This window comes from Myxocyprinus asiaticus, chromosome 17 (genome assembly GCF_019703515.2).
Source record: "Myxocyprinus asiaticus isolate MX2 ecotype Aquarium Trade chromosome 17, UBuf_Myxa_2, whole genome shotgun sequence".
NCBI lineage: Eukaryota > Metazoa > Chordata > Actinopteri > Cypriniformes > Catostomidae > Myxocyprinus > Myxocyprinus asiaticus.
Genome location: NC_059360.1, coordinates 22,617,782 through 22,641,292, shown reverse-complemented (window position 1 = coordinate 22,641,292; position 23,511 = coordinate 22,617,782). Strand labels below are relative to the sequence as shown.

Below are 23,511 nucleotides of genomic sequence, written 5' to 3'. Positions count from 1 at the left end.
CTGTTTGCATACCTTTCCATAAAAAAATAGCTTACAGCACCTTTAAGTCTATTATGCTTAAATAGAAGTTCATCCACCTAAAACAGTGGTGCCACCGCTAATAGGTTGATACAGCTATGCATTTTTGAACAGAAGAATTAATATAGTTCTCGGATAAGAACTAATATATGTATTATAATTCTTCATACAAGCTTCACCTTTCTGTTTTTAAACTTTTAAGAATGCCTTGCCACACAACTTCCATTGTAAGTGCATTACTGTAAAGGTGAGTTGTGTTTGTTAGGTTCAAACTAAGGGGCATGATGAATTTGATAGAGCTGTCATTGTATTCAACCTGTAAAATTCCATTAATTACACAAAAATCCCTTTAAATCCCTTTATGACCTATATATGTAATAAACATTTTTGGATACCCAGTGGTGTTTCATCAAGCAAGCTTTTCCTCTCAGAGTTCACTAGCTGTACAATGCACAGTGCTTGGTAGTAAATAGTTCATAATTTATTGATCCATCTAATTCTTCTTTTTAAATATGACTTTTTTTTCATTCTAAATCAGCCTACAGCTGATGTACAGTACGTTCAGTAAGTGTTCGAGTGTTTTTGGAAAGGGGGATATTTCACTCAGAAACAGACAAATAGCAAGTTAAAGTTTTGATCCATTATATAAGTTTTCTTTACTGCATTTAAGCAACATTGTCAAAATAGAGGGTTACAAGTTTATCCTACTCAAATGCATGTGATATCAAATAAACAAGAATTAGTTCAGAAGTTATCCAAAGTAATCAGATTAGATTACTTTAAAATGTAATCCAAAAATTACATTATTGACTACCATTTTAGTCATGCAATTTGTAATCAGTACCAGATTACAATTTAGAAGTAATCTACCCAGCACTGGTAACACAATACCTATGATTACCTCATTAAAGCTTTCTTTCATGCTGACTTCATTGAAAGCATTCACATTAAACTGCTTTACATATGAAATCAGGATGGTTTGTTTAGTGCTCTTGAGTGCCTTTTCTACTTGACTGGCTTTCTATGTACACTGAGAGCCTTGAAACATTTTCACCTTTTACGGTGCTCTCACAAATTGGCCTCACAGCTTAACACAACAATGCACTGATGATATTGCCATAATGACATTGCTTACTAGGATGATTCTTTTGTCTCAGTGTTTCAGATTTATAGATTTTTTTTTTCCCCTCAATCTTTTGCGAATGAACACTGAACAACTGTAGAAAAGGAAACAGCTATATGCTATTACCTCACCCTGTGAGTAAATTGGTAACATGATGACAGCTTGATTCAGAACATATATGATGAATTTGGGTGCTGGGGACTGCAGCAGTTTTTGTGTTGTAATTGTGCAATGTCTGCATGGTTGCTAGTGTGGTTGTCCAGGATGAGAGGTGTAATGACAGTACCATCTAGTGGCAATAGGATGTTAGCACTGTTCCACCACTTTGTGTCACTTAAAGGGATAGTTCACTCAAAACATACGACTTTCTTTCTTCCATGGGACACAAAAGTTACTTATAGTGAAATAGAATATACAAATTTGCTCTTTTCCATACCATGAAAGTGAATGGTGAGCACAGCTGTCCATCAAGATTTTCAATGCAATCATGAACTATTTGCAGGCTCTGGGAAGTATAGAGCACAACGGTCTGGTTCTGGACGGAAAAACAAACGTTTCCATGGGGAAATGAATTAATAACCATAACTTAAAACCTACAATGAGCTCCAAGGTTGTAAATTAATGGTTTATGCTTCTGCTGAAGCCATTAGTCCCCTTTATTTAATCTTCATTTTTTAGAAATTCTTGTATAATAAAGGGTTTTCTGGTTCTTCTTGATGAAAAACTACACTACCCATGATCCTGAAGAGAAATGATCTACCAGAGAATCATGGTGAACAAAGTGCACCACATACGCTCTGCAGCGATCGCCCACTTACATGATGTACTGTGAATTATGCAATTGAATTGGTCTCCCTCCACTCTCAAACTACTTGTACATTTACAAATATCAGAATATTTAACTAATTCAAAATATATTATTTCTGTACTTATAATCAACAACTTTAAATCAATACTTTTATGTATTTATATTGTTTTTAATTTGATTACATCATTCGCAATGCTTCACGGGATTGTAGTTCTTGCTAAGTCCAAGTACAGTCTTGTAGCCTACCTTTGTCTGATTTTCAAATAGTTTTTTGTTTTAAACTCCTGAGACCCAAGCGTGACTGCTGTGTGCATTATCCATTTCCCTTTTTGATTTGTAACTATTAGTACCTAATAAACATGCAAATGATAATAATAATAATTCTAGAGTGAAGTTTTCCTAAAATTATATGTCTACATATGTGGACAATGGGACTAAGTTGTGAAATCTTAAAAAATACCAAGCTATAGAAAGTCAGATTTTTTTTCCATCAATTTATTTATGTTTCCAGGAGTTTTGGTTATTCATGTTACAGACATTACATCAGAAATTAGCATAGTTAATTCTGATTCAAAGTAATGGCCAGCATCATCCAATCACTGCCAACCATGTTAAAATAAAATGATAAATTATATATTCTGAATCTATGTATAGATTACCATTGTCCCATATCTGCCAAACATGTTGAGTGGTCCAAACATCATCTGATGCCTGAAACTGAACAGTTCGAGATGCACATTATTTTCATCATAACTCCATATAAAGCCTCTGAAAGAAAACCTTTTCTGCTTCTGGATGAACCCATTGATTCTCAATGTGAAAATGCACAATAAATATAGGATTTCTAAAGAAAAATGCGATACAGTACACATTACGTGTACATTGTGCTTAGCAGCGTGGCGTTTTGCGATAAATCACTCAAATTTTAAAAATGGCATATTGGATGAAACTAGAGACTAGTCTTTTGACTTAAACAGGTTTCAATGTAAAAACTTAATTAGGTTTCTTACCAGATGTAGTTTTGTTGGCTTTTCTCCCAAAGACAAACTCCGCTGTGGTCGACGCCATGTTGTTTTGTCACATGACTCTGTGCATCTAAAGTTTACCATTTACTGACAGTACAGAGTCTCCTGAACTGATATCAGTTGGTGTAAATGCATTTTAATTATGTGTTGCATATAGCGAAGACAAAATACAACATATGTGTATGTGGGGTCACACGAGGCTAAATCAAAGTTTGTGCTGTTGTGATTCAGCTGCAGAGCAGGTTGGCTTGGTTTATGCATAAAACTCTTGAGAAGGATGTTTTTAAAGATCAATATGGAAAAATAATTCTGATTTTTCTTTTTTTTTTTTTAAAGAAATGAGGGCTGAAAAGGTGGGAGGGGACTGTTGCACTTTATTAAGGGCAGGGACATCATTCTAGAGGGCATTTGATTGGACAGAAATATGTGTAGTGCAGGATGTTACCAAATTTTTTTTATCTTTTTCCCAGAAGAGAAGACTGTCAATTTTAAATGTGTATCTCTGCTAAAAGTTAATTTTATCACTCAGGTGTACAGAAGCATATAGAAGGCGTCAAAGCGAATAGAGACTAATACTCCAATTTTGATATTATGGTGTCTTTACGAGTCGTTGGACTCTGTAATGAACGATTCATACATGTATGTTGGACCAGGAAATTTAAAAAATCTTGTGTTGTCATGCACAGGACTATGAGAAGCCCAGTCCCCCACAGAAGCCACTTCCAGCAGACCCCTTAATCAGAGGCCGTGGTGTGGGCCGCATCATATCCACAGAGGGAGTTCGGATACAGGGGCCTGGTCCTCTACCCGTCTCGATTCCAACTGTACCAAAACCACCCCCTTCCATACCACTGCCAAACAGGTCAGTCTCACCATGACATTATCAAAAATCACACCTTTATTATGTCATTTGTGTGGATCAACACTCTAACAAGTGCTTTTTGGATACTTTGTAGACCTCTTCCCAGATTACCCCAGTCATCTTATGATCACTGACATACAGTAAGGACACCAAAACACTGAAGGTGAATTTCACCAGCATCTGAACACACATGTTTGCACTATAAAAAACTCTATTGGACCAAGTGACCACCCCTGCAGAACTCCACTGAGTTTCCTACAGAGAAGAGGACTGACGTGACACCTTGGTGCTATGCCCCCTCAGAAAAGGTGTTAATTTGTCCTCGCTCGGGTACTGCAGAACTTTTTAAGATGTATATTTATTGTAAAAAAAAAAACAACAAAAAAAACGATGTACTGTGATTGACACTTTTTTACTGTATAATCATTGTGACTTTTATTACAGTTTTTTTATATATAAATTTGAAAATATGAGACCTTGTTCATTACAAAATAAGGGATGCTTTTTTTTTAAGTGCTTTTTTTCCCTCTACTACAGTTTATCTGCAAAGTTTGTGGTAAGAAGTGCGTTGGTGTTGTGAAGATTAAAAAAAACAGACCTTTTAAAAACGACAGCCTGTCTGGGACACTGGAGTACAAACAGCATCAGATTTGAATTAAACTATCGAGAACCCTGGAACAGAATCAGCCAGAGTGCAAAAAAAAACTTGCCATAAAGGATGAGAGCAATTATTGTTCACTCATAGTTCAGTCATCTGTGTTGTACTGTTTTAATTTGTCAGGGATAGTCAAGCTCCCGAACACTGACAGACCAACTTTTCTAGTTAATATTTATGGTCCAAACACTTGGTGACGACATTGGATTGTGGTGTTGCTTTTTTCCCAACTCGTACTCGTGACATTACACCAAACTGTGACACCACCGTCTTCACAGTTTCACAGAACAGTGCAATCACTATTCAGTGTTCTACAGCTTTCATGCCTGTATCATCATGGCCTTGTTGTGCTGTATACACACTTTAAAGCCCCCATGAAATAGAAATGAGTGTTTTCTGGCATTTAGTCCATGTTTGTTTGCTTTGAGGTCATCTATATGCTAGTGTACTCCTAAACATTGACAAAATTCACTTTTATCAAATATACACATTTAAAAAGTGCAGTTTTTTCTTCTGGAAAAATTGACTAAAAATACTGATGACTAATCTTGCACTACATATTTTTGTCCAATCAAATGCTCCCTAGAATAAGAATGTCCCTTCCTTTGCAACCGACCAGCAGCTTCCAGTTTCACTATGTCAGAAAACTGCACTCAGTCATTTCATGTGGTCTTTAAAGTGATTTTAATGAAAATTCCGCCAATACTTGAAGCAGTAGATGTTGAATATTCTGTGCTGTATTTCTTGTTATATCTTTAATCAAGTACAGTATCCAACCCTTTTTTCTTTTCTTACATCCCTTTAAAGTGTTTGAAATCAAGATTACTGATTTAAACAGCAGAGGACAAAGTAAATAACGCTGCTGGTGTGTGTTGTCACAGTTATGGTGTTTTTAAACAAGTGGTTCCCCCCCATGGCCATAAAGCTGTCTTTATGCACAGCTGGACTCGCTGTTATTCATAAACTCACGGGACTGTTCATCCTGAGGGAGAAATTACACCAAAATCTCACTTCAGGTTTTACACATATGGTTATGATTAATTTTCCAGTGCTGTTGCATTGGGAGTGTAACATACACAGCTGACACAATATCTCATTCAAGCAAAGCCTATGTGTATGTGTGTGTGTGTGTGTGTGTGTGTGCTGTTTTTGTTTAACTAGTCATAACAATTTGATATTTCACCTTTTTCGTATGCACTCATGCTAATGTATTGAATGCTCAAAACGTCACTGTTTAAAATGCTTTGACAGATGCAAGTAGTATGTATGTTTACATGGGTAGTTATAATCGAGCTACCACAGGTTTTAGTGTAGTTGAGCTATAGTCTTAATCTCTCTCAATCTGTCATGAAAATTATTGCTCAGTTTTGCACTGGGTGTCAATTTCATTGTGTAATAGTTTTAAATACACCCAATCATTTTTTTATTTCTATAAATGATGATGTTTAAATGGAATTGTGACTGCCTAGGAAAGTGAATGGTCCCTTCAAAACTGAACAATTGGGGTAATGCACAGACTTGATTGAGACTGTGGAACAAAAAATAAAAGAGGATTTTACTATTAAGGATTTCATTTAATTTTATTTTACACTCGCACAGAAATACGAACATTTAAAGTTTTTTTGTTTTTACAACTCAAGTCTTTAATGTTTGTAAAATATGATTTATAAGACAGAGATCATTTTTCCCTCTGAGATGATATTGTTGATATGAATCTTCCAAGTTTTTTTTATTCCAACAAGTTCATGATGTTCTAAAACAAAAGAAATCATTGTTTTGTTCAAAGCTCAAAAACAATATTAATTGATTCATTTATGAATAGTGTATTAGGTTACCTCTCTCTCGAATACTTTTGCCATATCAGCTGCACCTGCTCCATACTACATCAAGGTGCAAATACACATTTTTGAACAGCTTTCATGCAGCAGAATTTTTAAATTGTCCTCCACTCATGTTTAATCGATTAAGGTTTATGAATATCATGGTGATCAAACATTTCCCTTTACCTCATTCTTAATATGGTGGTCTGCCCCATTGTCGAGTAGCAGCTTCACCAGTTCCTCATGGTTATTCAGCACAGCTACCTAAAAGAGATTACCAGTAATGACAGTAAAACACCTGCAATTATGCTATTCCTTTTATCCCTGATAATTCTAGTGACTATTGATTTGAAGATACAGCTGAAGTCAGAAGTTTACATACACCTTAGCCAAATACATTTAAACTCAGTTTTTCACAATTGCAGACATTTAATTGCAGAATTAGAATCGCACATTGCCTGTCTTAGGTCAGTTAGGATCACTACTTTATTTTAAGAATGTGAAATGTCAGATTAGTGTAGAGGGAAACTTCTGACCCATTCCCAATGGGTCAGAAGTTTACATTCACTTTGTTAGTATTTGGTAGTATTGCCTTTACATTGTTTAACTTGGGTCAAATGTTTTGGGTAGCCTTCCACAAGCTTCTCACAGTAAGTTGCTGGAATTTTGGCCCATTCCTCCAGACAGAACTGGTGTAACTGAGTCAGGTCTGTAGGCCTCCTTGCTCACACACGCCTTTTCGCTTTGTCCTTAAGCCATTTTGCCGCAACTTTGGAGGTATGCTTGGGGTCACTGTGCCATCTATTTTGTGAAGTGCACCAGTCTCTCCTGCAGCAAAGCACCCCCACAACATGATGCTGCCACCCCCATTCTTCACGGTTGGGATGGTGTTCTTCGGCTTGTGAGCCTCACCCTTTTTCCTCCAAACATAATAATGTCATTATGGCCAAACAAGTCCCCATGTGCACCTGCAAACTGTAGTCTGGCTTTTTTATGGAATAAAATACATCCACAGGTACACCTCCAATTAGCCTATCAGAAGCTAATTGGCTAATTGCCTAAAGACTTGACATCATTTTCTGGAATTTTCCAAGCTGCTTAAAGGCACAGATAACTTAGTGTATGTAAACATCTGACCCACTGGAATTGTGATATAGTCAATTAAAAATGAAACAATCTGTCTGTAAACAACTGTTGGAAAAATTACTCATGTCATGCACAAAGCAGACAAAACTATAGTTTGCTAATATGAAATCTGTGGAGTGGTTAAAAAATTAGTTTTAATGACTTCAACCTAAGTGTATGTAAACTTCTGACTTCAACTGTAACTACCATTAGTGGTGTCTTCCCAGCCTTGTCACGGACATTTACATCAGCTCCAGCCTGGAGGAGGATGGAGGCCACCGCAGTGTCTCCACTGATGGCTGACACATGCATTAGTGGAGTCCAGAGAGAGACTTTATCCCTTACATCCACCTGCCAGAGAGTATAAAAACACAGATGCTTTTAAAGGAATAGTTCCCCCAAAAATCATTTACTCACCCTTTAGGACTTTTTCTTCTACAGAGTTCAAAAGGAGAAATTGTGAAATCGCAGAAATTCCATATGTTACCATAGAATGTTGCCAAAACTGGGTATCTTTGGAGGCAGCAAATTTAATCCTTCAAGCTTGGATGGGCCTGCCGGCAGGCCCGCGTGAAAAAAATAATTGCCAAAATATTAATAACTACAGTCTTGACCAAGACAAAACAGGTATTGTTTGAATACAATGATTGTAGTCATTATGACCAAAACTAAACAAGTGCTTTGAAATTTGCATTTTCCGTTTGGATAATTTATGAATTTTTTTCCTGTACATTGTAATCAGTAAAAACATCAAACTCAACAAATAGCAATTTGCCATATGTTATTGGAAAGCTCCCAAAAAGGAGAATACAACCAGCCAATTTCTTTTACTCACAGACAAAAATATGGCGAGTAATAGCTAAGTATTTGTCTTTGACATTTATGTTTCATGTGAACATGTTTCTTATATGCATCGTTTTCACTTATAACTTAACGAAAAATAAACAGAACATAAAATACAACATACCATTACTTACAGGAGGCAATTATCTTTGAAACAAGCCCACAAACAAGGTAATCAGATGCATAGATCATTAGATAATGCCTTTCCTGGATCTGATGACATCATCGGAAATGATGTAGCGTCATGGAACGCTAATCAATCAGATTGGGTTCGGATCAGTGCAAAGATCATCCATATTTGGGCAGAGAGACATGTGATTGGTGACTGTTAGGCCACCAGGAGATGGCGCCAAGTACATAACACAGACACATCAGGGCTCGACATCAATGTGTGCCACTTATCTGGGACAAGTGGATTTTTAAAGGGGCATGTGAAAGAGAATTTTAGTTATCCGACCGGACCAGCAGCCTGATTTAAACGTCAATAATGAAAAAATAGCAAGCTATATTTGTGATATAGCCTAGGCCTGTGTCACTTATTACAAACTGGGCATGAAATTCTGTGGGGGATTGTGCATATTTTTTTTTTTTCGCGCTTTCAATTAGAATATAAGAATCAGCGTGACTGATCAGTGCTACTGCTTCTCTCGCAGCATTCCGCGGCTCATATGACACGTGTCGAGTTTAGAGTGAGCACACAGAGAGCAAGCCAATGTTGCATTTTTGCTGAACTTCAACCTGTTAATTTGACATGCAAATGTCTTTACACCTATATAAAAAGAGAGATCTCTACAAACAAGCGACAAAATTAAACTTTCGCTCCTCATTACGAACAACAAAGCAGACTATATTGCAACTTGTGACACTGGAGTGATCTGATTTTGCCTCATCACATCGTGCGGCTCATACTACAGCACCTTTCACAAGAAAGGCAGAAATAGTCAAAATGCTTTGTGAACCATTCATCTGTTGGGTGAAGAGAAACGCTTAAAACAGACAACTTCATCCTTAAACAGCTGTTACATCTCTCATCTCCATTTCTCTAGAGCGCTATCTGACATATACAGGTATTTTTTCTGCATTTTGAATAATATAAGTAGGCCTATGTACTGATTTACATAATATAAATAATATATTAATAATGTACATACATATTTAAAACATCATCCTATTATCTATTTTATATGGATATACTATATATATAGGTGCATCTCAATAAATTAGAATGTCGTGGAAAAGTTCATTTATTTCAGTAATTCAACTCAAATTGTGAAACTCGTGTATTAAATAAATTCAATGCACACAGACTGAAGTAGTTTAAGTCTTTGGTTCTTTTAATTGTGATGATTTTGGCTCACATTTAACAAAAACCAACCAATTCACTATCTCAAAAAATTAGAATATGGTGACATGCCAATCAGCTAATCAACTCAAATCACCTGCAAAGGTTTCCTGAGCCTTCAAAATGGTCTCTCAGTTTGGTTCACTAGGCTACACAATCATGGGGAAGACTGCTGATCTGACAGTTGTCCAGAAGACAATCATTGACACCCTTCACAAGGAGGGTAAGCCACAAACATTCATTGCCAAAGAAGCTGGCTGTTCACAGAGTGCTGTATCCAAGCATGTTAACAGAATGTTGAGTGGAAGGGTAAAGTGTGGAAGAAAAAGATGCACAACCAACAGAGAGAACCGCAGCCTTATGAGGATTGTCAAGCAAAATCGATTCAAGAATTTGGGTGAACTTCACAAGGAATGGACTGAGGCTGGGGTCAAGGCATCAAGAGCCACCACACACAGACGTGTCAAGGAATTTGGCTACAGTTGTCATATTCCTCTTGTTAAGCCACTCCTGAACCACAGACAACGTCAGAGGCCTCTTACCTGGGCTAAGGAGAAGAAGAACTGGACTGTTGCCCAGTGGTCCAAAGTCCTCTTTTCAGATGAGAGCAAGTTTTGTATTTCATTTGGAAACCAAGGTCCTAGAGTCTGGAGGAAGGGTGGAGAAGCTCATAACCCAAGTTGCTTGAAGTCCAGTGTTAAGTTTCCACAGTCTGTGATGATTTGGGGTGCAATGTAATTTGCTGGTGTTGGTCCATTGTGTTTTTTGAAAACCAAAGTCACTGCATCCGTTTACCAAGAAATTTTGGAGCACTTCATGCTTCCTTCTGCTGACCAGCTTTTTAAAAATGCCGATTTCATTTTCCAGCAGGATTTGGCACCTGCCCACACTGCCAAAAGCACCAAAAGTTGGTTAAATGACCATGGTGTTGGTGTGCTTGACTGGCCAGCAAACTCACCAGACCTGAACCCCATAGAGAATCTATGGGGTATTGTCAAGAGGAAAATGAGAAACAAGAGACCAAAAAATGCAGATGAGCTGAAGGCCACTGTCAAAGAAACCTGGGCTTCCATACCACCTCAGCAGTGCCACAAACTGATCACCTCCATGCCACGCCGAATTGAGGCAGTAATTAAAGCAAAAAGAGCCCCTACCAAGTATTGAGTACATATACAGTAAATGAACATACTTTCCAGAAGGCCAACAATTCACTAAAAATGTTTTTTTTGTTGGTCTTATGATGTATTCTAATTTTTTGAGATAGTGAATTGGTGGGTTTTTGTTAAATGTGAGCAAAATCATCACAATTAAAAGAACCAAAGACTTAAACTACTTCAGTCTATGTGCATTGAATTTATTTAATACACGAGTTTCACAATTTGAGTTGAATTACTGAAATAAATGAACTTTTCCACGACATTCTAATTTATTGAGATGCACCTGTATATATATTTAATTTATTTAAAAAAAAAATTTCATAAACAACCGATTTAGCAGCAAGGTCCCCTCTTTTAGGATTTAATCTGTTAATTTTCAGTGCATTTTGTCATAGTCTGGTGAGCATTGACTTGAACTCTTAAAGGGATAGTTGACTCAAAAAATATTTACTATCATAACTTACTCACCTAATGTATCGTAAACCCATATGACATTCATTCTTTCATCCATGTTCCACAAATGGAAATGTTAGGCAGAATGTTAGTCTCAGTCACCGTTCACTTTCATTGTATGGAAAAAAGGTGAATGAAAGTGAATGGTGACAGGGGCTAATATTCTGCCTTTTGAATTTAATTTAAATTTCTCTCCTCTGTGGGCTTGGAACAGCATGAGGTCAAGTAATCATGACAGAATTTAAATTTCTGGGTAAAATATCCTTTTTAAAGACATGTTTAAGTATTTGATTTGTCAAGAACAACAATGTAAATGTAAGTTGGTACATGATTTTATATAATGTCTTGCTGGGAACCAGGTGACTGAATAAGAATATTGATGAGAATAAAATTATATTTACACCACAGTTGAAAAACATTTCCTTTTTTCTCTCCAGATAAGTAACTTTTTACTCGGACAAGTGAATGACCAATTTACTTGTCTGAAGGACAAGCACATGACAATCCTTAATGTCAAGCCTTGCTCATTTAACAAATTACACAGAATGAAACTCATTCTGTGAAATCTCATTACTAAAATCATGTCTGCATGCTATGCAAACCTTTAGTCATTGTTGTGTATGCATGTATAATTAGTTCTTATGTACAATTATTATGTTATATTTGTTTGGAGAGGCTTTTGGACACTTGGATAATTTTTTTTTGTAATGCTATAACTTTTCATTGCTTTGTTGAATCAACACAATATTTTACTCAGTTACAGGTGACATGATTGGGAAAAAAACAAAAGCAGATTTTAAGAGCCACCTTCCGGCTGTTTTACATCACATGCCGAAGCATTGCGTGAGCCGGACCGCAGCAGTGCATCATGACAATTTTGCAGCAAACAGCACATGTGCTTTTACACCAAAAGCATTTCTGCTGCAGAAACTGCTGTGCTCGATACAGAAAATAAAGCTATAAAATGGTTATCAGGAGTGAGCTATTGATAAGTGTTACAAGCTTGATCATCATGAAATCTTATTTACATGATGCTGGTGTTAATCTAATACAGTCTAGTGGAATTATTTCATGAAGTGACAGCCAACACAGTAAGCTCTGCTCATTTTCAAACATCATTATTTAGTGCAAAGGGAGGACGAGGAGCCTGAATATTGTTTTGCACAACAGAGGATGGTTTGATCACTCGGTTTGGCTCGATCACACTTAATAATTGAAGTCAGAAGTTTACATACACCTTAGCCTCAGTTTAAACTCAGTTTTTCACAATTCCTGACATTTAATCGTAGAAAACATTCCCTGTCTTAGGTCAGTTAGGATCACTACTTTATTTTAAGAATGTAAAATGTCAGAATCATAGTAGAGAGAATGATTTCAGCTTTTATTTCTTTCATCATATTCCCAATGGGTCAGATGTTTACATATGCTTTGTTAGTATTTGGTAGCATTGTCTTTAAATTGTTTAACTTAGGTCAAACATTTTGAGTAGTCTTCCACAAGCTTCTCACAATAAGTTGCTGGAATTTTGGCCCATTCCTCAAGACAGAACTGGTGTAACTGAGTCAGGTTTGTAGGCCTCCTTGCACGCACATGTTTTTCAGGTCTGCCAACAAATTTTCTATCAGACTGAGGTCAGGGATTGTGATGGCCACTCCAATACCTTGACTTTGTTGTCCTTAAGCCATTTTGCCACAACTTTGGAGGTATGCTTGGGGTCACTGTCCATTTGGAAGACCCATTTACAACCGAGCTTTAACTTCCTGGCTGATGTCTTGAGATGTTGCTTCAATATATCCACATAATTTTCCTTCCTCATGATGCCATCTATTTTGTGAAGTACACCAGTCCCTCCTGCAGCAAAGCACCACCACCACATGGTGCTGCCTTCTCCATGCTTCACACTTGGGATGGCATCTTCACAAGGTCCTTTGCTGTTGTTCTGGGATTGATTTGCACTTTTCGCACCAAACTACATTCATTTCTAGGAGACAGAATATGTCTCCTTCCTGAGCTGTATGATGGCAGCGTGGTCCCATGGTGTATATACTTGTGTACTATTATTTGTACAGATGAACGTGGTAACTTCAGGCATTTGGAAATTGCTCCCAAGGATGAACTTGTGGAGGTCCAAACAAATTTTCCTGAGGTCTTGGATGATTTATTTTGATTTTCCCATGACGTCAAGCAAAAAGGCACTGAGTTTGAAGGTAGGCCTTAAAATACATCCACAGGTACACCTCCAATTCAGTACACCTCCTATCAGATGCTAATTGGCTAATTGTCTAAAGGCTTGACATAATTTTAGTTTATGTAAACTTCTGACTTCAACTGTAGCTTAATAATATAGTCATGCACAACAATTGAAAAGTGATATCTCTTTGTTCGAACACCAGCCAAAATGTTTAAGTGTTGAGTTTTTCCTCTCAAAAAGGATGCACTTCCAATATGTTAACTCACCATCTTCACCAATAGCCAGGTACAGCATCCCATGTTTTTTTCCTTTGCTAATTAATCCTTATAAAAGTTGAGTGCAAGAGCACTTTAATAGAGGTAAGTTCTGAATTTACAGACCACTATGCTGTCGTGTGCATTTGTTTACATTTGTCAGCACATTTGTCTGTATATGGGTGTTGCTGTTAATCCATTAGACCTGCTCTCAATGTAATAGTATATAAATAGACAGTTTTATTTTGTTTAAGGCTATGACTTGTAGTATACTGTAGTTTTAAATTATAAAACTGTATCTGCTTAAGCTAAATAATTCAAATAATTACATTTTGTTTTTGTGTCATTAAATTTTTGTTTTGTTTTCCTACGAGCTGCAATTAAAACAAAAACACACTAATACATGCTTAATCTGTGCAATATCTACTTTTTCCTTCATGATGTCCATCAACAGTGCACTTTCACTTTAATCCAGCTTGAGCAGTGCAGCAAATATTGACTCGGTCCTGAAACTCCCGCTGCACTGCTTACATGCTGTTTCTGCCACGCTCTGACACTCTGCTTCTGCTTCCGATGTAAATACACTTATTTGTTAAAATGGATGCCGAAAATACCTGTAAAACAGGTATTATTTACACCCAGAGATATATAATGTGAAATCAGAAAAATAAGAAAAGTAAATTTTTGGCTCAATAATTTTTTTTTTCAGTAGTTTCTTTGGCTGAGAGTTGGCCTAGTTTTCTTTACAATGATACCAAACACTTGACCCTCCTTGTGTTTTTTTTGTGTTTTTTTTTTTTTTTTTTGGTAGAGTTATAAGCCTTTTAAGAATTTTGGGTATGCCACTGAAACGGGAAATCTTTAAAAACACCCTCAGAGCTAAAGGAAAGTTCCTACCTTTTGGGTGCCTATGATGCCTTAAAATGCTGCCTCTGGAGGCGTTTTGGAACATACACCTAAACTCTTGAGAATTTTATGTGTAGTTGTTGAAATCAAGATTAGATACACATTTGATGAAAAATTGACCTCTGACCTCACAACCATCCTGGATCATGTATGAGATGACAGGCTGGTGTCCCCCATCTACGGCCCAGTGGAGTGGAGTGCAGCCATCCATGTCTTGAGACTGCCAAGAGGCCCCACACTGACGCAGATACGTCACTGTGTCCAGATGACCAGCATAACAGGCCAGCATTAGACTGAAAAGAACAGATGCATAGAAAGATTGATGATGTAATAGACTAAGAGACATGAATAATAAAATGGATCCTTAGTATATATGCTACTTCAGGTGAATTATATGTAGGCTCACCTGTCTTTTCCAGCCCTATCTCTCATGTCAATGTCAGATCCATGCTTCACCAAGATTTCCACTAAGCTACAAGCCAAACAGACATTGATCATAATTTAAAAAATCCGACTATATTTCAACAATGGCTTCAGTTGTTTTTAATTTTTCTTGAAGAAAATAAGTATAGCAACCTTGGAAATAATGAGAGATTGAACGGCTCACTATGATTTACTGTTTAATCTCTTCTTACAACAGTTTGGAGTTCTAGGACAAGCTTACCTGGTAAAACCTTTCTGGGCTGCCACCATCAGAGGGGTTAACCCCATTTTGTCATGAACATTCACACTGACTGTTCTAAAGAGAGAAATTGCAAGAGAGGGATAATAAACATGAATATTAGCTGACATCAAAGATAGAGTGGCCCTGAAAAGTAGGCTATATAGACACTTTTAGACACTTCAGTCACACTTACACTTGTCTGAATGTCATTGCATTTAATACAAAATAAGAAAGCAAGTGGCATTTGCAAACAATTAGTGGTAGACCTTTTCTCTGAGCGACCTCTCAGAACTAGCCATTTTTTTTCAATTGTTTTTAACCAGTTGGTCTCAATATGGTTTTTAGTGGCTATTAAGTTCCCCTTATGTTCCCAGTTGCCCTAGCAGAGAAACCACATTTGTAGTTCATCAGATTAACTGTGGACATGTTCCAAAAAGTTTACCTTCCAGAAAGTGCCCAAAAAGTGCACAGCAAAAAGAGTGGGTTTGTACAATATTTATTAAATAAATCCCACCTGGTTTGATTTTTTTAAGACAATCATACAGTGTGGTTTAAAAGTCCAAATACTTTTTGGGGTCAATGTATTAAGCACATACTTGGTGAAATAATAATCTTAAGAAAATAATGTGAGTATTCTGTTGTGACTGTATTAACAGAATATCATATACTGTAAAGGTTGGTAAGTATGCAAGAGCTTTCAGTCAGTACATTTACATGCACAGTTACACCAGCTAAAGTGGAGTTTTGTGTTGTCGAGGTACAGTCTTCATCTGTCTGTCCGAATATACATAACACAATGCATCATTTAATATTTGAAGGAAGGACATCAGCTATGGAGGTAAGGTAGGCATTTTCCGATTGACGTCATGTTAACATGCAAAACCAAACAAAAGAAGTCAGCTATCTTGATTCTCAACAGCAAGACTCACATGACACTGACAGAACATGGAAAACTTTCTGCAGCTACCTTCAGAGACTATTCAGCAGAGATGGGCTACTTCTATTAAAATGAATAAGAGAAAATGGAATGGTCAATGGATGTAGAAAGGAAGTCCCACCTTACAAGTAAAAGAGCCAATCACCTTTAGACACAGACATCACCTGTCAAGCAACTTGCGAGCGCGCATGCGCATTAGCTATACAAGCCGGCTGTTTAGTGCTGTTTTAGCATAATCTGAGGTAAAGAAGCACAAATTAAGATTCCAGTGTTGTCATATTTTACTGCTGATTTGAAATATGCACTTTGATTGTAATCTTGACCAACCATTTTGGAGATTTCGGTGTTCCCCCATTCAAGTAGATAGGAGCTGCACTTTCATAACTGGAAATAGCTTCCAGGGAGCGTTCCAAAGATAATCGCCAGTGGACTGACTAGCTAGAAAGACTTTGCTACCATTGCAGATGAGGTTAGTAATCATTCTGTACAACATTGCCAGCTGTGCAGAGTTCTTGTTAACCAGTTTGTGTCCACAAAATTGACAGTGAAAAGAAGTTTGTGTATTTATTCTGCAAAGGAATTGTCATCAGTTAAATACTAATTGATCAATTTGCCTACTGCAGAGGAAGCGTCCGCTATCACAAGCCGGTATGAAGCACCACATTCCTCAGATCATGGGATATATCAAAGGGACCCATATTCCTGTATTGAAAATACTGAAAAGTATACAATGTGCAAAAATTGTTTGAAACAAAAGAATAAACAATTCTCTAGTACACCTGGTGACAACCATAACCATACTCGTACCTGGCATAGCTTGGAGGACATGGCTGGGGTGTTGCAGCAGTGGAAGGCTGCAGGCTGTGGATAGTCTCCATTATCGTTGAAACTACTTTGTTATTGCTTTCCAAGATAGTGGTTACCAGGCGCTCCTCTCTCTCCTGGCTTTGCTGTAACTGTTCAGACATCCAAGAGTTCTGCATCTGCCGCATTCGTTCAAAAAACCTTTCCATATCTGCTGTTTGTCGTATTTTTCTCCTCCCTGCAGCAGGCCCATAACCCCCTGCAGAAAGTAGTGAAGGAACAATACAATTGGCTTACCAAATGACTAACATTTAGGTCTCCAATAGTTGTCAAATAGAAATAAGTTTGGAGAAGCAAAGAAAAGCTGGGTGTAGTACTGGGTGGAGGGGTGCTAGCCTTCTCGGGTGGCGAGTCTTCCGAAACAGACTCGCACTTGACCTCAATTAAAGCTGGCTCTTCTGAAATTCCATCCGGCTTCATACTCTCTTGCATGCTTGCTGCAGAGGACACAGTGATTACTTTACAAACATAATGCTTAGAATACTAGAAAAGTAAACATTTGCTGTCAGTTAAGCAGTGGATACACTACATTCCGCTGTGCACCAAAGTTCAGAATTCTTGACTCAATAAAATAATACATATTTCTAAGCGGCATGTCTTCATTGTTGCAGGAAATAGAGTAGATAGTATATTTTAACATTTTGAATAGAATAGTATTTGTTTTTTGTGATTTATTATTTTCTAAATCCAGAAACCCTCCAGTGTGATATATCGTTGCAGACTCTGAAATAATTATTTCTAAAGGTTTGATTGTATGTTTTCTTTCCCTGGGTAGTCAATCCCAGAATGCACCATGATGAGTTTGGTGAAAAAAAGAAAAATCCAAGATGGCAGACGATGCAAGATCATATAAATATACTTTTAATCCATTCAATACTGAAAAGTATCGATAAAAAAACAAACATTTAATATGATAACAAAAATGACTATTTTACCTAAAATGTGTGTATGCTATGCATATTTATGCTCGTTAGACTGCAACAAAGTTCCTTCCGTGTCACCTTTATTGAAAACAGTAGCGAATCTCCCATGTGGTGCACGTGAAGAGCACTACATGAATGATGCGTGGAGTTGCTTCCTATGAAGTAGGCCTGCAAGATTATGACAAAAATCATAAATGTTGAGTATTGCCCTTGATATTGTAATCCAGATATTACCATGACGTCACAAAGTATGCAATCATGTGGTTCTTCAGAGTAGCAGATTTTAAGGGTGGATATAAGCTGTGCTCCATTTTTTTAAAGCATCTTTTAAGCATTAAATAATGTTTGTTAACTTTAGGCCTAATAAAAATTATTTTAAAGGATATCTATGGTATAGAAGAAATACATTTAGGTTTTTTCTTTAAATGTACAGTATGTAACAATTTTCATGTAATATTCGCCTTATTTTTTTTGCCAATGTGTGAACGGCTTGTAACGCAACTTAAAAAATTAGCCCTTCCTGGACTTCCTAGGTTGCATATTAAAGCCTGTAGACTAATTTTCATGCGAAGGGAGCGGGTTGGTTTTGCAAGGAAAATCCAAAGGATGTGACGTTAATGCGCTCCCGAGAGCCTTCTACTGAATCCTGTCTGGTTAAGCGGGAACGTGATCGTGGTCGAGTGAAAACTGGGCAGGGCATTTGATTTCTGGATGGACCTTCGTTCGGTTTTGGGGATCAAAACCAACCCTGAATTGGCATTCTTCGTATTGGACAGGTAAGCTTAAATAACTGCAAAGCATGTGAAATATAGTGCCATAAGGATTGATTTTAGCTAACTTGATGTTTCCTGCACAGTAACTGTCATAAACAATGTTAATCTGTAATTATTCAGCAAGGTAAACTACAATAACACATGAAACGCATGCTAGACAATGTTCAAGACAATGCAAAAAGACCCATTCATTAGTGTAACGTAACTTGGTTATACAGAAAATATACGTATTCTATAATTATAAAACAATAGCGCATGGATATATCAAAATGACAGTTGTGATTGAATCACATCAATACTGAATTGTGTCAACATATTTATAATGTACAGTCTATTTTATAAACAGCTACTGTCATCATCCACCAAATTTAGCTAACAGCTATTGATAAAGCTGGCTAGCTAGCTAACGTTGACATAGGCTATCGTATAAATGCAGTCAATGTATCATGCAAAGAAAAGTGATTACTTCAAACTACAGTCTCGCATAGCCAGACCTATATCCACACTTTGTTTTAGCCGCGTTCCAGCACTGGAAAGTCAAATATAATATACAGTCACAAAGTCTGTAGTAAAACAATCATAACTGTGTAATTTTAATTATGCTACCTCATCTGTCAGCATGATGCCAGTAAATCACGTTCAGTCTCTTTGTACATTACGTCATTGTTTTGACCGATGCTCGATCACTCGCGTCCCTATGGAGTGTGCGCACGAGCGTGAGCATGAGCAAAAGGTAGCTGGCTGCAGTTCACTTAATGGCCACAGATGTCATTAATAACAAGGGTTTCTGAATCTTACAACCTTGGCCACAGGTGACCTTAACGCTTACTTAATTTACACATTTTAAACCATGACTTGCACTGCACACAAATAACTAATATTGGCATTATATTCATTCTGTTTAACCAGAGGTTAACTGGCCCCCACAGTGAGCCTGGTTTCTCCCAAGGTTATTTTTCTCCATTAAACAACATCTTATGGAGTTTTGTGTTCCTTGCCACAGTCGCCTTCAGCTTGCTCACAGGGGTTCTAAATACAATTATTATTTAATTATTTAATTTTTATACACAATTTACAATCATATTTAATCAAACTACACAATGATCACTCTAAGGCTTTATAGATATTACAGATTCATTTTATTTATTTATTTATTTATTTATTTTTTTTGGTTAATGCATGATTTCCTGTAAAGCTGCTTTGAAACAATGTGTGTTGTGAAAAGCGCTATACAAATAAAAATTACTTGACTTGTACTCTTTGGTTTTCCTTTACATAAAACTCCGGGATTCCCTCAATGTACAAACACATATACCTGAACATGAGGGACTATTGATATTTTACAGTGGTGTTTATAAATGGGTATCCTATAGTGTATATGCTTTTCCCACTGTACTCCAGAAATGTTTTGCTGACTTGCTGTTGGATTCTATCCCATGACGTTTGTTGTTCGGTCTGTTCTTCAAAAACATGTTAGAATGCTGCTTATGTGTTTACATGACCACACACGCAGCTTTCCTCAGGAGAAATCTTGGTGTGTTAAACGGCTTCCTCTTAATCTCTTAAACGGCGCAAGGACATCAGCAGTCTCATTTACATGACATTTCAGAATGCCACTTTCTGTAAAAACCCTGGAATAACCCGCTTTCTTAAGTGCATGTAAACATGGTCCATTAGCACATTTACATGCACACCAATACGCTGATTACTCTATAAAATCAGCTTATTTTAAAAAATCTGACAAGGCAAGAAATCCGCGTTTACATGAGATTTGAAATAATCGCGTTATTCTCTACTTTTGATGTCAAACCATGAAGAGGCATGCACTCAACACGTGCGCACATTGGATGAGCTGGTCAGAACACCGAGTAATGTGTTTACATGGCATGCGAAATCGGTGTAATGGGCAAAAATCTACCCGTCGATCGGGTTATTCATAAGCCACTTATGGCCTTTATGCCGATAGCGCGGTTTATTGCGTTTACATGACTGCACATGTTGTCGGCTTAATAAGCATAATCAGTGTAAGAACGTGCATGTAAACGTGCTCAATGAATGAAGCTGTCCCTCACTGCAGGTTTATACTGTTTGAGTCCTGCAGTTCAGTGTGAGCTCACTGACGCTCGAGTTCTGCTCTCTCGCGAATGCTCTCATTAAAAACAAAGCTGTCCGATCAGCATAATAAATCATTTACACCACGTCTATGCCTTGATTAGAACGGGTGCATTTTAGCTTTGTCGCGTTTCTCATGCAATAAATCCAAAATAATTCTAAAAGTGCTTTTCGCTTTTGTTCTACAACTTCTTATCGAGTGTCAGGTGATGTTTCTTCAGTATAAATTTTTGTGTGCCACCGCAAACAGAGGTTAAACAAAGCAAGCATCTGGGCATCAGACTGTTTAAAACTAGCAAATTAGGATCAGTTGTCATTACTGATAGGACAGAGGAATAATTTTGAAACGTCTCTGATTGGCCATTGCTGTTTCATTGCTCAACAAACCGTATGTGATTGGTTAAAATACTCAACCACTGCAAAAACATGTTGTAAATAGAAACCACTGACGCAACAGGGGCAGACTTAAATTGAAGGCTGTAATCGTAAATTTTCACGATTACATAATCGTGGCAGCCATAATCATGATTAGTTTTTAGATTAACTGTGCAGCCCTACTATGAAGAGTGTTCCAAATTGGTCTCTGAAGGGGCAGTCACACTAGAGGTGAATTCCAATCGAAAGTGACCATCCCTATGCCCTATTCACTCCAAAGGACAGAGCTCTGTGCCCCCTGAAGGGAGCATGGCATTACTGTATGAATGTAGCCTTCGCTAATAGTATTGTGGGAGGGCCCTTCGAGAATTTACCATGACCCTTTAAATGGTCATCTTCCCACAGTGCCCTTCAAGGGCACAAAATGCCATTTGGAAAACGCCCTAGCAGTGTTTCCCCTATATGCATTTTGTAGAGGCGCTGCAATTATGAGCGCCACACAATTATGATTTCACATGGTTCATTTAATATTCTTGACGCAACACAACGCTTGCCAGCCCCAGTCAGCTGTGCGCTTTGTTACACTGTGAAAGAGACCCCATCACTCACACACACACACACACACCTATAAGCACTTACTCACAGTGACATCACCGCATAGCACACGTGTCAAACTCGCTTCATTTCAAGTGGCCCAAGAGCTCATTTCTGAAACGTAGGATGGAAGGGGATTGCAACGCTTCACTGAACAATCAGTTAGCACTTCCCTCATGAATATTAATAAGGCTTCCCCTGTCATCTGTATGTTTTAGAGCGCATTTTGCTTCAAAAGCGGAATAAAACAGCGCTACATGGATTAATTATCAACACGGTTTAATCATAGCAGCACGAGGGCAGAGCAAGTCCGGTAATTTGCAAACTGGTCTCAACCGCACAGACTATTTAAAATGCTCTTGTGAACCAGTGAGATGCGCAGCGGGGATTGAAAAACCCGTCTGAATGTGGTACAGAATTATCTGTTGCAAAACTCTTATGTTTCGGTGATGAAACTAGTTTGAAACAAACAGCCCCCACATTCTAAACAGCACTGACAAAGAAAACAGGAAAAAACATAAATTAGAAGGCTTTTCAATTCTTAGATCACAATGCATACAAAAATGTACCATGGATTTACTGTAGTAACACTAACTGTACTGTATTACCTATGGTAGTTGTGGCAGAAAAATTTTCTAAATGTATATGCTGTTTTTCATTACAAAAATGCTGTAGTTCTTTATATAGAAACCAAAACAGATGCACAGGTTGCTGTAATAACCTGCCTGGCATTATTGCCTGCTGCACCTCCACCAGTGCCTTCAGCCTAGCTGCGAGGTCATCAGCCAGGAGCCACCTATCTTCAATGTTTTGCCCCATTAATCCCAGAACATCTCCTTGTGGTGGGGCAGCGGTCAGGGACGTCTCCCTGCCACCACCCGCAGCCGGACACCGGATCCCCTCCAATGCCACTCATCCTTGCCTTCCCATCCAGACATCGTTCCTTCATGAATTACTTGCAAACAGGGTTCTATATGTCATAATACCTCGACAGGACCATACGCGACAGCCCGTTGGCCAATTGGCACTGAGATGCGTACTCAGTGACCTACTGGCACTGGCACCATATCTCTCGGTAACAGTGCCACCGGTTCCATATGGCATACTACCTAAGCACAAGCCCTCACCACATATCACCCAGGTTCCCTATTCCTCAGTTTCCTACTTCTGAACACCCCGCTTTTTGTCCTTCCTTCTTAACCATAGCCAGAAACTCCCTTTCTCAGCTTCCTCTGCCAATTCCTTCAAAGACTTCTGAAGCTGCTCCTACAATGACAATGTCTTTAAAAAGGTGCTGCATATACACTACCAGTCAAAATTTTGAAACACTTACTTATTCTTTATTATAATTTTTTTTCACATTTTAGAATAATAGTAAAGTCAAAACTATGGAATAACATAAATGGAACTATGGGAATTATGTTGTGACTAAACAAAATCCAAAATAAATAAAAACTGTGTTATATTTTAGCATCTTCAAAGTAGTCACCCTTTTCCTAGAATATGCAGACATGTACTCTTGACATTTTCTTAACCAACTTCTTGAGATATCACCCTGGGATGCAGTATTGAAGGAGTTCCCATCTATGTTGGGCACTTATTGGCTGCTTTTCTTTATTATTTGGTCCAAGTCATCAATTAAAAAAAAAGAAATTAGTTTTATAATGAAATAAGTTGTGGCACAATT

At 37.6% G+C, this 23,511-nt stretch overlaps 2 protein-coding genes across 5 annotated transcripts in view; one reads left to right on the top strand and one right to left on the bottom strand.

Moving 5' to 3' along the window:
- Positions 1-5,112, top strand: part of LOC127455601 (disintegrin and metalloproteinase domain-containing protein 12-like) — a 178,533-nt gene extending 173,421 nt beyond the window's left edge. For both annotated transcript variants that reach the window (XM_051723636.1, XM_051723637.1), the window contains exons 22-23: positions 3,661-3,836; positions 3,931-5,112. In XM_051723636.1, coding sequence (XP_051579596.1) covers positions 3,661-3,836; positions 3,931-3,970 — 216 coding nt within the window. In that variant the 3' untranslated portion in view covers positions 3,971-5,112. The remainder of the gene's footprint in view (positions 1-3,660; positions 3,837-3,930) is intronic.
- A 956-nt stretch (positions 5,113-6,068) lies between these two features.
- The window catches only part of LOC127455609 (fibronectin type 3 and ankyrin repeat domains 1 protein-like), a 28,396-nt gene continuing 10,953 nt past the window's right edge, over positions 6,069-23,511 (bottom strand). For 2 of the 3 annotated variants that reach the window (XM_051723653.1, XM_051723654.1), the window contains exons 3-11: positions 17,365-17,484; positions 16,991-17,246; positions 15,247-15,321; positions 14,989-15,054; positions 14,710-14,875; positions 7,644-7,787; positions 6,498-6,575; positions 6,327-6,371; positions 6,072-6,244 (exon numbers count right to left, since the gene is read on the bottom strand). In XM_051723653.1, the coding sequence (XP_051579613.1) occupies positions 6,221-6,244; positions 6,327-6,371; positions 6,498-6,575; positions 7,644-7,787; positions 14,710-14,875; positions 14,989-15,054; positions 15,247-15,321; positions 16,991-17,246; positions 17,365-17,484 (974 nt within the window). In that variant the 3' untranslated portion in view covers positions 6,072-6,220. Of the gene's footprint in view, positions 6,245-6,326; positions 6,372-6,497; positions 6,576-7,643; positions 7,788-14,709; positions 14,876-14,988; positions 15,055-15,246; positions 15,322-16,990; positions 17,247-17,364; positions 17,485-23,511 lie in introns of all 3 variants that reach the window. The other variant, XM_051723652.1, reaches the window with a different exon arrangement.